Raw genomic sequence first — 16281 nt, 5'->3', positions numbered from 1 at the left:
TCACCAGCCTGCTGATCTCCTCCTGTCTGTCGGGCGCAGAGCGAGCCGTGGCTTTGATCATCGTGGAGGTCTGATTATCTGTCAGCTTCTTGATGCATCGTTGACCTGCTACAATGTTACACACCTACACAAAATAGGGGAATATCGTTTTACGTATTAATAAGCCAGCAAAAGACCGTCTAGAAATGCTTAAGCTTTGTATGTATGTGCATCTTGTTCATTCAGCTGAATGATACCCAGCTCCCAGGCATACCTGAGCGAAACCCATAAAAACGAGGAATAGCAAATGTTCTTCTCTCACCTCCAGGGGCAGGTAGGTGTGCTTCTGCTCCTGGCCCACTTGTAGACAGGGCAAATGTGGGTACTTGAGCTGCAGGCTGTACTTCTCCCTGAAGTACTGGGCTACAGTGCGCTCTACAGTCTGACCATTTTCCAACTGTAGAGGGAACCTGCAGAGAAAAGAGCAACTCGGGTCAAAACCTACACCAGAGATGAGGGCAACTGGATCCGATTTATTATTAAATATATAGTACAATTAGGGTGCCCACTCATAGTTATTAGTTGAACTTGAAGCTGCAATATTTGTAATGAATTGATGGAGAATATATCAAGCTAAAGTCAGTAAAACATGTTGAACAAACAACACCATCTAAGGTAAGCAGTGATGAAGAGAGACCTGTTTGCTATAAATGCATCCTTTCTGATGGCAATACGGTGACGCAACAGCATTGATAGGATAACACACAGCGAGGTATAATACTCAGGGTTGTTAAGACTCACTGAAGGTCAGCAGCCGCACACAGCAGCTGCTTCACGATTGGATGACTAAGATTCACCGCATTGTTGTGAGATGAGTCAGCAGTTAATGGTTTATTTGGTGATGAATTTGTGATCGCATCCTCTGTGGTGTGTGCGTGTGCGTGTGCGTGTGTGTGTGTGTGTGTGTGTGTGTGTGTGTGTGTGCACGTGTGCGTGCTCCCCGGCCCCATCCCATCCCCACACTCCGCCCAGAGGCGTTCCCTCGCCCACCCGGAGGCTGACTCACGTTTGATGGCTAGCAGGCCGACGGGTCACGTTGCAGACGCGGTACTTCCTCCGCATGGTTCCACAGTGCGTCACCTCCACCTTCAGACCTAGTGAATATCACAGAGTGTTGGAGTAGCACTAGGAAGGTGTTTCTTTGTGATTTGCTGCGACATGTGCTGTCTCTGTTTTCGCTCAAACTCTCCATCTCTACCCCACACACAAGTAATGCACTTTTATACAATTCATGCATTTTACACTTACCTTTAATTTCTTTGGTGAATTTGACCCGGTGCGAGTCTGTGAGAGGGCGAGGCTGCTCGTCTATGTTGTGGATGTCCAGCACTTCACACATGAACTGGATGACTGGCTGAGCCTTGTAGAAGGCAGTGGCGGACACTGCAAATCAAAAAGAAATAAAAATAGAGAGAAACAGTCATTTATTTTTGTTATTTGATGTAGTAAAAAAATAACTGTCAAACATTGTAGGTGAATTTGAAAGTAAAAGCTGACTTAACCACTGCAGGAACACTTTTCAACTGTTTATAACTCTTTAAAAAGCCCTGGTCTCTACATTTTATCAAAACAAACCCCAAACACAGCTTCGAGTAACAAAGTCAAACCTCGAAAACAAAGCAAATCATCACGGAGGGAGGAATATATCTTCTTGAATCTGCAATTATTATGAAGCTCATTAAGAGGCTCATCACAGTGTTTGTGTAATCAGCACACTATGTTAAATAAAGAGCAGGAACATTGAACACAGGAAGTGCAGTTCATGCAGCACAAAATCTGTATGTAGATTCTGCAATTCTCAAATAGACAGGCTCCCTTTGTTCTGACAAGATACTATCTCTTGATAAATGGAAAAACTGAGGCATGGGGAAAAAAATGTATATGATAGGCGAGGCGGAAAAGCAAGATATCAGAGAGAAATCTAAATCCCGGGGGAAAGGTATGACATAACTAACAGCATGATCAAAAGAAAACCAAAATGTAGCAGTTAAGGGAGAGGGGTGCTGTTGTTGACCAATAATGTGGCTGCCTTGTTGTGACGAAAGACACCTCTCTGACGTGGTGTTTGATGAAAGCACGACAAGCGCACATCCTTGAGGCAGATGATCGTCCTTTCCACGCATTGTGGTTTCATTTCAGTGTTCGAATGAGAATGAGTTATTCTTGCAAATGTTAAAATGGAAAAAGGTATATAACAATTATATGCGCTTTTGATCACCTCTGAAGCTAAGCGTGGGAAGCAGTGTTTGTTAGTGCACATTAAATAGGCGTGTTGGCTTGCATTGCAGTTCCAGAAAACCATATGCCATCTAAACACTTTGAGTTCCAGTTTGTTGCTGGAGAGCAGACAACAGACTGGAGCAGCCGACCAACTGACTTCGAGGAATGACAGGGCGGGAAAATGAGACAAAGAGGAAATAAGAGAGGGAAAAATTCAAATAGAGACAGAGGCTTCAAAGACTTTGAGCAAAACAAAAGCTGTCTCAAGGAAATGCTTCACACACAGCTGCCCCCCTGACCCAGGCCACACACACACACACACACACACACACACACACACACACACACACACACACACACACACACACACACACACACACACACACACACACACACACACACACACACACACACACACACACACACACACACACACACACACACACACACACACACACACACACACACACACACACACACACACACACACACACACACACACACACACACACACACACATCCATCCATCTTGTCAGCAGAGACTCTCCAACAACCTCCTGCAGTTTGCTTATGGCAAAACACACTCTCCATTTGCCTTTTTTGCCACTTATTTTCAAACATAATAACGGATTGAAATTCTTGCTCACTATTCCAGGTCATCAAACACAGCTTCTCTACCAACACTACCCCAGCACTAAAGCCAATTATCAAATGTAATCTTTTACTTTTCCATTTGTTTTCCAAAACATTTCTCAGCAAGCTAAATTGTCTCTTTTCGAACATATTGGTCAACTAAAAAAAACATGTGATGTCAGGGATGGAGCAATGCCATTATCATGTCAAGCTAAAGTTGTTCAACAGCCTTTACAGACAATGCAAATGAAGGTAGATCTTTGATATATGTTTTGTAGTATGCCCATAGATTAGCTGCTTCATGAAAAAGTGATTGAGTTGGCACAGCACCTTAGCCGGCCTGGTGAAGGCAAAGCATGATCACCTCATTCATTTCAATAGAAATAGCCTTCTACTTTCTATTAAGTTTAATATTGTTACGTTAGAATTATGTTCAATATTTTCAAACATAACATCCCTGAAAGTTAATTGTGTGTGCGTAAATCTGTAAAAGAATAAATAGCCTGTATCCTTGAGGCTCCATGGCATTCTAAGCCATCTGTTAAATGATTAAAATGTTATTTCCAAAGCTTTGAAAGGGGAGCAGAGAAAGCTCTCTCTCTGTGGCTCTACAAGAGAATAAATCGTTTTTAAACAAAGATTGGATTACAGAGAAAATAAAGTGAATTTGTCTTTATATTTTATTTATTTGCTGTAGGCAGAAGGCAATAAAGCTTTTGTTTTCCAAGTCTTGTTTATAGCTAGCAGGCAATATTGTAGGCCCGGCAGAGCAACATTCATGCAAGGTGGAATTTGGTTCTCACCATCAATGTTAAGCATCATCTTCCACATGGCAGGGCGCACAGATTGATGGAAACCAAACCAAACCTCCCTCCCACCTCCCAGGGGATGGTCATAGCCCTCAGGAGCCGAGAAGAAGGAGCGACCCACCGGAGTGTACCTGGATGGAGAAAAATAGCAATCATAAGCAAAGGGAAAAGAGATAGAAAAGAATGTGAAAAAAGGACAAAAAAGGAATATGGGGCAGGGAGGGGAGGGCGGATGAAAGGAGAAAGGAAATGTAAGGTTAGTTCAAACATCCTGAATTGTGAATGTAGGTCAATATGTGTTTAAACAGTGAGACATTTTCAATATGGCCTGAAACTACACGAGTGAAATGAGAGGTGGAGACACTGCCTGGGCCCCTCCACCTCCTATTACTCTGCCCAGGAGAGACATTAATAAAGATACAGGGGCTACATTTTTCTTGTTGAATCCTGGACTTACAATGTGTCCTGATGCCATTGTAAAGCAATAATGTCCGAGAGCAGGGCTAAATGAAAGGTGTCGCTGTAACCACTTTTTAATAATGCTCTGAAACAGACTTTCATTAAAGCGCTGATGATATCGGGTTCGACCGTGCTCTTGCTGGGGCTTAGGAAAGTGATATCGAGTGGAAGATGGTACGAGGTCAGAAATTGGCGCTTCGTGAGAACCCGTATAAGCTGGGTTTGATTTCCGTTGGGATCACAGTGCTGATATTAGTGCCGCTATGACAAAACAAATATATAGTATGTACAACGAATATCAGAGGGATCCGGTTTTACAATGTGCTCTCCATCTTTGACTTTATGTTTGCTGACTGAAAAGGAAGGTGGAGAGAGATCAGGGAAGGATAACCGGACAGTTTTCTTGGACTGGTTCTGTTCAAATTCTTTAACATGATCTCACAATTACTTTACAAAAAAAGGGTCTATTTAGGCGTGTAGCTGTCATTACAAGAGTTAACCTGAGTCTTAACCTTTATGAAAGCATGGGTAAAGTCAAACAGCTCACTTCATGGAGGGCAGGTGTCGCAGCACCACGTCCACTGCGTGCACCGGGTTGGTGCTGATGGGCTTGTCCAGTTCCAGGGGCTCAGGCATGCAGCGGCCGGTCAGCACCTCGTGGAGCATGTGCCAGCTGACCAGAGACGCAAACTTGATGGACACTTTGAAGGGGCGATCTTTGCCTCCCTCACCTGGTAGAGTGACATCCAGGTCCACCTGAGAGGAGGGGAGAGGGTGAGACAGCACAAAGAAGGTGAGGTAAGGCGGTGCATTTGGTGAACATGGGTTTAAAGCAGTGTCTGTGAAAGATGTGCATGTGTTGTATGTATGCATGGCACGTGTGATATACTGCAGGTTTGTTTTGATTCAATAAACGGTGAGTTGTTAAGAGTGTGTGCTTGGGTGTACACTTAATAACACATATGGTTTACATTCAGCTTGTACTGAAAAGACTTGTTTGTGTGACTTTTTTTCCAGCTCACCCCTGCAGGAGCCACAGGCAGTGGGTTGGCTGTGTACAGGCTCCTCTTCCCATCATAGACTGGCCTGCGATCCCCAAAGATTGTCACCTTAAAATGCTTTACCATTGAGTCGACCACCTCCCTGACACACACACACACACACACACACACACACACACACACACACACACACACACACACACACACACACACACACACACACACACACACACACACACACACACACACACACACACACACACACACACACACACACACACACACACACACACACACACACACACACACACACACACACACACACACACACACACACACACACACACACACACACACACACACACACACACACACACACACACACACACACACACACACACACACACACACACACACACACACACACACACACACACACACACACACACACACACAGTGATTGTTAGTCATACTGTTGGCAGTACAATGATTACATGTTTAAACTGTCAAATTAAAGATTATTAAACAAATCATTACTGGGATTTTTTAATTAAAAGGTCACAGATTCAACCCAAACAATATTCATGAGTCCATCAACAGCCATCTTCCTTTTGGAAAGACGCTGTGTGCTCACTGTTTGCAACATGCTTTAATTGGATATCATTTAATAGTTTCTAAATGTAAATATTGTATCGGAGAAAGGTGTAGGAAAACTTTCAAATATATGATTCCAGCCTACCTGTTGACTCTCCGGGGGCACTTGTCAGGTGTGATGTCCACCTCGTAGAGGTAGACATCCATCTTGGGGATATCCACCTGGAAGCAGTTGGCCAGCAGCTTGATGGGCTTCCCCATGGTGCCAAAGCCAGGCCGCCGAGGCATGGCGAACAGGGACTGGGCCCCAACGGCTGGAGGAGAACAAAGAGTGGAGGATAAGTGAAAAGGAAACAGGTTTAGATCAGAGGATGTGCTAGATGTATGTCCCGAGCAGATTCCCAACATCGACAGTGGCTCATAACAGATAACCATCTTTATCAGTTTGTATATTTAAATGTACATTACTTCTGAAACTCAAAGTTTAATATAAATTATTTAATTTCCCAGAATTAAACAGGATGCTTAAAAGGAACATGTACTATTTAGAAGGAACAAATATTATTTGTTGGGCTTGGTAGACATAAAAAAGGGAAACCAGATGTCGTGATTTAAGAAGCATTAGATGGTTAAAACCACACGCACTGTAACAAGGTAAAAGGTGCTTGATGGTGGAGATTGCACAATTAATAAACTTTCAATGAAACTGCACTTTCCCACACGTAAAACTACATATGCATGAGTTTATGGAGCACCAACTGTTAGGCACATGGACATAACACATATTACTAAAAACTGTATCAGAAGGTACATTGATTGGTTAATGAAGCAGCTTCGAATGTGATAAAATGCATTAATGATAAAAGACTAATCAAATGTGATGACAGCCATCCTGCAATTCAAAATACCTACCATTATCAGTGTCACGCTAAAATGATACAAGGCCAAAAATGTGACTTTTCATAGAGAATTACAACTAAAAACATTTAATATCACTGTGGTGGAGCAAAAAAAGAGGCCTTCTTAGATGACAGATGTGAAAATGACTCACATTTCAGATAATCTAACCTCTATGTTAACAATGTTCTGTCATTGAGGACCAGCAAGCAAAAATGATGGCATAATTATCAACCTTGAAAAATAAACTACAAACCACTTTCCTTGAGAATAGTTCTACAATAGACCAATAAAGGATGTGTTTACTCCTGACTGTGTAGTGTGGTTTGTTTAACCAAGGAAAATTGATTCTTTGTAATATACAACTAAACTATTTTCCTTCTCCAAGAAATAAAATAACGGGCAAAACGAACAAAAGGCTGAGAAGCACATATTATAGGCCTCAAATCTCTACAGAAATACAGAAATCCTTTGTGTAGGTACCTCAAGTCATCCCGCATGAATGCCGTTCACTAAACTCAGCAACACAACCTGTCACTTCATTTTTGTACACAAATCCATCTATTGTAGGTAGAGATGTCCCGATCCGATCACGTGATCGGGGATCGGAGCCGATCACGTGATTTTCAAAAGATCGGAATCGGGAGAAAAAAAATCGGGGATCGGGATTTTTTTTTTTTTTTAATACTTTTTTTTAAATTATGTATTCAATGTTACAAAACAAAAATGACCATGTTCAAGTCTTAAAGTCATCCTGAGGCCTTAGTTTTGGTTTCAAATTACAGAACATCATGTATGTGTTGCTTCTTTGGGGCTTGTCTTCATAGACCTGGTTGCTTATTTCTCTCAAATCTGGCAACAGAGTGGGCAGGGCGCAGTGTCTAATTGTAGCAGTAAGCTAACGAGTACTGAAAGCTTTATTTTGTTTTGATCCAATGCTGCACAACTGAACTGATCCAATGCTGCTGTGAAAGAAAGAAGCTATATCCATGTTGGATAAAATATCCAATTTAAATAAAAAAATAACCTTAAGGGACAACTTGAAGGCTTTTTTTTCTCTTAATGTATTGCATAAAGATCGGATCGGGAAAAATCGGTATCGGCAAATTGTCAAAATCAAGTAATCGGAATCGGATCGGGAGCAAAAAAAGGTGATCGGGACATCCCTAATTGTAGGCCCTACCATCTAAATTAAAGTGGACCTATCATGCTATATTTGAATAATATATTGTAGGGCCGATACCTTTATAAAACATGTCTGTGAAGTTGTTTTTAGATGAGATATTTCAAATCTGTATCAGTCTTTCTCAGATCCGTTGCAGCCCCTTTTTTAGAGATTTGGGTATGGAGGACAAGCGAGAGGGTTGTGTTTTCTGACACTTGGTGAGTTCCCTGACACACCGGGGACACATATTCATGTATAAAAGACGTACAAAAGTGCATTTTGCATGATAGGTCCCCTTTAAGTTAAACACAACACAATGCAGCTTTGAGGGGTAATACTTCAAAAGATTGAACAACAAAGACGCAAAGTATGGGCTCTAAACATGAGAACACATTATCCCTACTCTGTAGTGCTACTCGCAACAGAAAATATAATCTACTTATTGGATTACTCAGTTTGCATATTTCAAGAAAAAAACGGATTTACTGCAGATGCACACAGACCATAAGCTGTGCCAGACATGAGTTACTTTGATCCAGAAACAGTGAGCTCTATAATGTGGCCCTCTCATGTCAGAGCTATTTATATGGCTGCTGAGGCTTGCCTTCCACTTCACACTTAAAGAAGGAAAATGACTATTCTGACGTGCCAATACTCTGTTTGGATGATATTAAGCATTTAGATATCGTTTTTTAACACAAAACTTTAGATGAAACTCATGTTATTGCCTGGAAAATGTTTATTTTTAAGCCTACTTTCAAGTTGGAAGTTCCAGCTACCTTGGTGGGGTTTTTTTCGTCTCCTTTCTTTTCAGCAGTGCCATTCTCTATTCTCGACTAAAAGACCGGCCCAAATGTGTCATTGATAAATGAGAGTCATGGCTGAGTGATTCATCACCGATTTGACTCATAGACTCACATGTGTGGGTGATGTTGGGGTTAGGGGCTCTGCTGAGGGGGAAGCTCATCAAAAAACATCCTAAACAGAACAGAAACCTTCTGTGAGGTAAAAGCAGAAAACATGAGCAACACTGTTGTTTACAGTCCGGCTTTGGAAGTTTTTACTCTCTGCCCGACTCTTTTTTTTCAGTTTCTCCGATGGTGGGCTGTGGAGCGGAGGCTAACGGGGTTGTTGGAGGGTTCAGGCCTCGTGTTTGAAATAACTTGCTGGGATAAAACGGGGAAAAAGAGAGGGAAGTCTGGAATTCCTGCCACGGCTGTCCCTCTCACACTGAACTAAGTGCACACAAACTTTTGTAATGGTAATTCCAATGGGGCCCTCAGTGAAAGTAGTGAGGTAAGCCTCATTTCACACACACACGGTGACAAAAAGAAGAAAGACAGATATTCTGCTAAATCTTTATTAAGCCAGAAATAAACTTGTCTACCAAAGATTGTGATCTCTCCTAATTCATTTCCCCCCAAGGCTCACTCAGGAAGCCCTTGATAAAAACTTCAAGATGGTTCTCTGGTTCTGAGAGCACTTCTTTTTCTGGAGATCCTGGAGAAGTGGACAAGTAATCATCACTTCACGACTCGACTACTGCAATAGCATCCTCTATGGCATGCCATCCAGCCTCCTCAATAAACTCCAACATATCCAGAACTCTGCTGCCCGCCTCCTCCTCACCCACACCCGCTCCCGAGACCACATCATTCCCATCCTCCAGAACCTCCACTGGCTCCCCGTCCGTCAAAGAATCCACTTCAAAGTCCTCCTCATTACTCACAAAGCCCTCAACAATCAGCCCCCCCCCCTACCTCACAGACCTGCTGCACCACCACACCCCTTCCAGCTGCCTCCGCTCATCAGAAGCCAACCTCCTATCCATCCCCACCCGCACCAATCACCGGACCTGGGGGAACAGAGCCTTCTCCGTTGCTGCCCCCTCCCCCACCGACCTCACCACCTTCAAAAAACTCACAAAAACTCACCTCTTCAATCTGGCTTTTCATGTGAGATTGTTTTTGAATTATTTGACTTTAACTTTTAACTATATATTTATTTGTTGTTCCTTTCTTCTCTTTTCTTTTCTCTTCACTATTATCTGTAAAGCATCTTTGAGCACCTGTAAAAGCGCCAACAAATTAAATCTATTATTATTATTATTATTATTAAGTAGGAGGAGGATAGCAGGGAGTGGCAGGATTAGAGAGAGGGCAGGGTTGGTGTTTTCCATCTGCCTCTCACAACTGGCTAGCATTCAGCATGATTCACAGAGCCACCACCAAGTGAGAAACGCACAGCGGAGCGTCCTTGAGTCCATGCTTCTGGATTCAGTAGTGGATGAAGTACAGTAGCAATAACAGGATCTTACAGTTAGAACAAAGACCTTTTTTGCTTTTGTTTCGGTATCTCACCACAACACAGAGACCTACAGAAATGTTCGAATAACCGATTATTATTCGCCAGGGCTGCCGAATAATCGATTTTGATCATGGTCAGTTTCTGGCAACCCTACTACAGACCAATCTGTGATCACTTCAATGTCGTACACATGGGCAGGGAACAGGCAGTGATATTAAGATGAACTATGCATGTCACACAGATGTGTTCTGCAGCTTTTTCTGAATAGCCAATCGGATGCTGATCATCGAGCAACAAATCAGATACCTCCCTCTTATCTGAACTTCTTGGAAACTGTCTGGCTCTGTTCCCTGCTCAAACAGACATAACAAATGTGTTCTCCGTGGGCAAGAGCTAGGGGGTCAGAGAGGGGTGATTCAGTGGGAGAGTCCAAAGCCTTTGCAGATTGAGTAAGTTGGTCCTGTATTTACCTACTGCCACCAGCAATAAAGGGGAATTAAAGACAACTAGTACAGTTAGCTAGTTTGTCAGTTTGAGATATGTAAGCAGAGTCAGACTAGCAATGTGGCTAAAATATTTATAGTTAATTCTATATATTTCTTAATGATGATAGATAGCATGTAATACAATGAAACATTTGAATGTTGCCAATATTATACAAACTGTATAGGTAATATATACCAAGTAAAACTATGGTTTTATTATGCTTTAATCCTGTGAGCGTGAAAGGTAGCTCTTACATGTTGATAGTTTCTTCTTTCAGAGAACAGACGCTGGGGTGTGGTCAGTTTGAATGTATGTCCCGTACACTGTACTCCAATAGCAACATGGTTTAACTGCAGTAATACAGTATCAAAACACCCATAGAGACTTCTCAAACCACTCCTATGAGTCCTGCAATATACTCCACCTTCCTGCTGTCCAACAGTATGCCCAATATGCTCAAAACACTCGTGCTATTTCATTTGCTAAACACACAGCTTCAGTTTGCTTTAGAATGTGTGTCTGTGTCGTTACATCTCTGTAGTCTATTTATAATAAGCATCAGTGTCAGTATGGATCTGAATTGGTTCAAATGTATCCAGATGCAGTTTCATATAATTACATTTAAAGGAAGTAAGTGAGTCTTATTCTCTTCTCTAACACTTAACACTATGTGTAAGTCATATGAGGACCAATCCACCAGCCAGTAAAATCAAATTAGCTGTATCCGTGGTTTCAATGGATAACGTGTGGCGAGCACAAGGGTTGAATTTAATAATTAAACAAAGCTGACTGATCCCATTCAAGTGAGACACCTCAATTGTGCACATGGAATAAATAAACATTCGGCTTCACAACACACCAATAATTGTGTGGCCTTTCTTAGCATGGAGAAACATCTCAGCAATGTGAACTCGTTCCAACTCTGCAGCTTTGCAACACAGTCACACTGTACACAGTGGGCCGAGAGCCAGAGCTGCTGGATAGTGAGAAAAGTCAGGCTGACATCCAGTGCCTGCGTCCCCTCTGGGCCACATCCACCCCCATGTCCACGCTGCTAACGAGTGCTCATGTCCACGCATATACAGGCCCACACACAAACATACTCATACACAATATAGCTCTTGTGTTTCTAATGCAGAGAGGTCTGAGCTGTAGGAGCAGTGCTCAGTAGCGAGGCACAATGGCGTCAGTCACAGCGGGCATGACTTAGAAACACACAGACATGCACAGACGTACACAGATAGCGGGCGAAGAAGGACTGATACAAGCCCCGCATGGTCAGACTCCACCCTCCCGTAATCAAACAGAAAAGAGAGTTTTCCCGGCACCCGTGGGAGTCAATGAAACCTCTGTCATAGGTAAACACAAGCAGCCAGCCACACACTGACAGGCTGATGGAGGCCTGGTCAGTCACAACAACATGCACAAATGTTGAAATCCATCTCAGGAAATACCTGAGCCTGAGTGATAGACTGTATGAAACGAACAAGTGGAGATATATTTTCTCTCTGTAGGTGGGGGGATTTAGAGGGGGTTAGGAATGATCTGTGAAGAGAAGCTGATCTGACGTGGAATGATGACTGTGACTGACACAGGTAGAGGATGGAGGGATACACATAAAGCACAGGTTCTGTTAAAGTGAGCAGGTTAAATAGAGCCTTCTGTCCTCCAGTCTTGTTGAACTGAGTGGAACGGTGGACAGGAGCCAGGAGTTGTTGACTTGGGGAGGAAGACTGCTTTTACTCTTAGAGTTTACATGCGCTCTAATAAATTAACTAGAAGCCAAACAAGGTATTACTTTAAGGTAATACTTGGATTATAGCAACTGTTGTGTCAACATCTTAACAAGAATATCTCATTTGTAACATGTTAAGTTAGAAAGAGTGGAAATGAGCCATATTTACTTCTGAATGTTTGGAGAAATCTTCTACCTACACTATATCAACGACCATAAGACAATGGAGGTTACTATTTCACTTTTGTTGCTTGTGTGACTAAAAATAAGGCATTCGGCTTCTTACACATTTTGTCTGATTCTCTGCCGAGTCCTTGATGAATCCAGTTTTAATTGGACTACAGTATTTTCCTTATAATTGTTTCACTGTTAATGCTAATGTTTCAAAGTTTGTATAGACTGTTTAGATACAGAAGAGCTTACAATCTGATTGGAGGAGAGACGAACCAGATTCAAAGATGGACACATGGTTTGAAATGAGATGGTGTTGCCAAATGAAGTGCTAATGGCGTGGCAAAGTGCAACTGTTTTCTGCAAAAAGATTGTCTGATTCATGTTTTGGTAGATTGTTGGAAAAGGAAAACAACGAGGACACTTGCATGTTTCTTTCTGCTTTAAATGTTGATGCTGTTAAAACAGTGTCTTCTAAACACAGGAGTAAAAACAGGGTTCCAATGTAATTATAAGTCAAACTCTTGAATTATTTACAATATACCTTTAATTATGAGGTGAAAACTGCTGAAATGACTGGTCCTTTAAACGTGGGAACATGAAGTTGCTATTGGACCATATTTTAACAATCCTCATTTTAAGACTGTTCAGAATTAGGAATATATATTTGAAATATTTCCCCCTGCCAGGACTAAATAACAAGAAAGACCCCTGTCTGACTGAGCTCCCCGACAAAACGTCCCCCTCCAAGTCCCTCTCTTCCTGTCCATAACCTCCCCCCTCAAATGAGCATTTTGCAGTTCCCCCAAAAACAGAACTCAGGAAGAGGAAAAGCAGGAGGAGGGGGTGGTCTGGCAGCTCTGGCTTCAAATCTATGTGACACATCACAACACCCAGCCTTCTTCCTCCTCCTCCTCCTCCGCAACACACCCCTCTGTATCCCCCTCTACTCCAACACACTCACTCCATCCTTTGACTACCCCTGTGTCCACCCTCCACCCAGCCCACTGGTAGGAGTCAGCCACACACTCTGACATCAGCATGTGTCAGCCAGAGTTTTTAGTCTACTACACCAATTCATAATTAAAGACTTTCTGAGGGACTTTAAAAGTTCCTCAGATATACTCCACACACACGGGGCCACAGGATTTATTACAGATCTGTTCAATCAGACAGCACTTTCTGAAGTTACATTTTGGCGCCATATTGGAAACAACATTTAGTGGCAATGCAACTCGAATGCACATCTTCCTTACACACACCAAGAGAGACAAGGAAGGAAAAAAGGGGGCAACCCACTTGTTTACCAATGATATCGGACCTGCTCATTACTGAACTTGTCTGATTTATAGAATTGTATTGCCGACATTTACCAGATCCTATATTACAAACATGTGATCTGAAGGAAAACAGCATAACACATTAAAATACTCAAAGTGTGAATAATAGTATGAAGGGTATTTAATTGTCTGGAGTACAATAAAGGCAAGGGTACGTTTCTCTTTCATACAATGAACCTAAAGAGCAGCGGCAAACTGAATTCTCCATAGAGACCTACAACAATATGCCAATGGTTAGACCTTATGGTTGGCTGGGGTTGAGGATGGGGGTTGTCTATTGTCAACGGGCTGCTTGAAAGGACTAAGTATTATGGAGAGAGACTGCAAATCAAGTGCTTAGCCCTCCCTTAAAGCGGACCCCACTGTCTGCACAAAACCCACAGAGAACCGGTCTACAAGCAGAGTGACAGAGAGGACAACGTTTCCCACTGAGGCACAGAGGGAAATAGCGGCAGTAACCAAGGCAGGGAAAGGGGGAGGTGGTAACAGAAAAAAAAAGAGCGGGAAACACGGGAGTGTGAGAAAAAAGGGGGCAAAGAATTCGGGAGGGAGACTAGCCGAAGAACGCGAGTAAGACATCAATGGGACAAACAAACCGAAACTAAGCTTGTTACCCTCCAGTAAAAAGTACCATTCTCTTAAGTGTTTTGTTAATGGGCTGCAAAGCCATACTAATACTAAACTGAGTCGTCTCCTGACAACTCAAATCCCACCTGCTTACGAAGTGTAGTGTGACAGAAGGTGAAGGCGGGCGGCTGCTGTACTGTATCTGCCATTTTGTCTTCCAGTAAGCTGCATCTCATAATAAGTTCATCAGAAAAAGGCTCTAATGATAAGAACCTAGGCTGTTGTACAGTCCATTGTCCCAGGTCACCCATCCATACTGCTCTAATGGAAGATGAGAACCAAGATTTAATTAAAAGAATAGATCGACATTTTGGCTATATCCTTTTCCCACAATACGACCGTACTGCAATGCCATTATTTGACATTTCTAGCTACTTCTAGCATTGAAACTCAGCCATAATGTAACATCACATCAAGATCAAGTGACTAACAGTCTGTGGGCATACCCGAGGGTTAGCACATCAAAATGGATTTGATTTGCTTAAGGCTCGAAAGCCTTTCACTCATTATATATCTACTGCTAAGCTCTCAAAAGCCGTGGTTTTAATGCCACATGTGCTGCTGCTCAGAAATACTACAGGGGAAGAGAGTGACTGTCTGTTTCTAGGCGGGCTGTGCAATCAATTTGCATTTTCTCACACAACTCAATGGAGGGCCCCCTTTTAATCATTCATCCAGACATGGGACTCACTGGTTGGCCTGTGGTGGTTAGTGATATCTGATTGTGAACCAACACACACTGCCAAGGCCCTGCAGGGAGCCACATGGACAAGCCACACAGTTAACAGAACATGCATCTGTCGGACTGTATTAATACACTAATGTCCTCCAAAGTGAACGCATCAAAGACACTCCTTACACATTTAACACTGACTGGAACTATACTATATATGAAATCCCGTGGAACACTTTGATGCAAGCAAACAACAAAACACTAATGATGAGTGATAGCATAGTGGGTATAGTCGAAGTTTACACAACTTGAGTAATCAGTGAATTATTTTAAAATAAGGTGGGTGGGAGAGTGGTGGGATTGAAAGGAAGATTTTGATTTGTCAGCATGTGTGTATATATATTTACTGAATCTGTATCACTTGCTTTTGTTAAAAAACTGAGAAAACCAATACAAATATTTACCATAAAGAGTACAAAGAGTACACACACACCTGCCCATACACTGACACATAACTGCTTTAGTAACAGTAGGTGCATGGCTTCTGGGAAAACACCTTCAGTTCCCTTATGCTACGGACATTGGAAGTGTCCCAACTGAGAGGAGCAGACACACTAATGAGACACCAGAGAGGGATCTCCTTTACAGGAGGAGGGGGTGCTTTAAGATCCACCTGATGTATCATGTGTCACTGGCTGATCGAGAGTACCTGGCATTCAGTTTATGGTCACATAAGTGGAAAGCTTCCGTTATAGCTGAGACAAAGCCAGTCCGTTCGGACTGTTTAACTACTACTATGATCAAGAAAGAAACTATTTACTGGCCATGGCCTGGATTGATATTTCTTTTTTATCACCTGGACCAAACAGGAACTTGCAAGGCTTGCTGAGATTACAAGGTTTTGCAGACTTTAAAAAGGTTAAGCTTACATGTTATTGGTACCAAAACCAATAAAAGTCAGCCTGTCAATGTTCTTAAGGAAACACTTACTACCTACTCACTCTTAAGGAAATAGATAACAGCATGGGCTAAATGTTTTATGCACAAAAAAAGGGAGTGCAGCAAGACAGGTATCAGACTGAAGGTGTTGTGAGAAAAGGATACTGCTAGATACATCGAGGTCAG

The 16281-nt window shown here is 42.4% G+C and overlaps 1 protein-coding gene across 2 annotated transcripts in view; it reads right to left on the bottom strand.

Annotated features, from left to right (window-relative positions):
- Nucleotides 1-16281, bottom strand: part of ago3a (argonaute RISC catalytic component 3a) — a 35809-nt gene that overhangs the window by 17820 nt on the left and 1708 nt on the right. For both annotated transcript variants that reach the window (XM_079691835.1, XM_079691836.1), the window contains exons 2-9: nucleotides 5901-6069; nucleotides 5183-5303; nucleotides 4708-4916; nucleotides 3696-3832; nucleotides 1288-1422; nucleotides 1046-1133; nucleotides 302-449; nucleotides 5-124 (exon numbers count right to left, since the gene is read on the bottom strand). In XM_079691835.1, coding sequence (XP_079547961.1) covers nucleotides 5-124; nucleotides 302-449; nucleotides 1046-1133; nucleotides 1288-1422; nucleotides 3696-3832; nucleotides 4708-4916; nucleotides 5183-5303; nucleotides 5901-6069 — 1127 coding nt within the window. The remainder of the gene's footprint in view (nucleotides 1-4; nucleotides 125-301; nucleotides 450-1045; nucleotides 1134-1287; nucleotides 1423-3695; nucleotides 3833-4707; nucleotides 4917-5182; nucleotides 5304-5900; nucleotides 6070-16281) is intronic.

The sequence above is a fragment of the Notothenia rossii genome (assembly GCF_949606895.1).
Source record: "Notothenia rossii genome assembly, chromosome: 7".
Lineage (NCBI taxonomy): Eukaryota > Metazoa > Chordata > Actinopteri > Perciformes > Nototheniidae > Notothenia > Notothenia rossii.
This window is presented reverse-complemented; position numbering and strand designations above follow the sequence as displayed.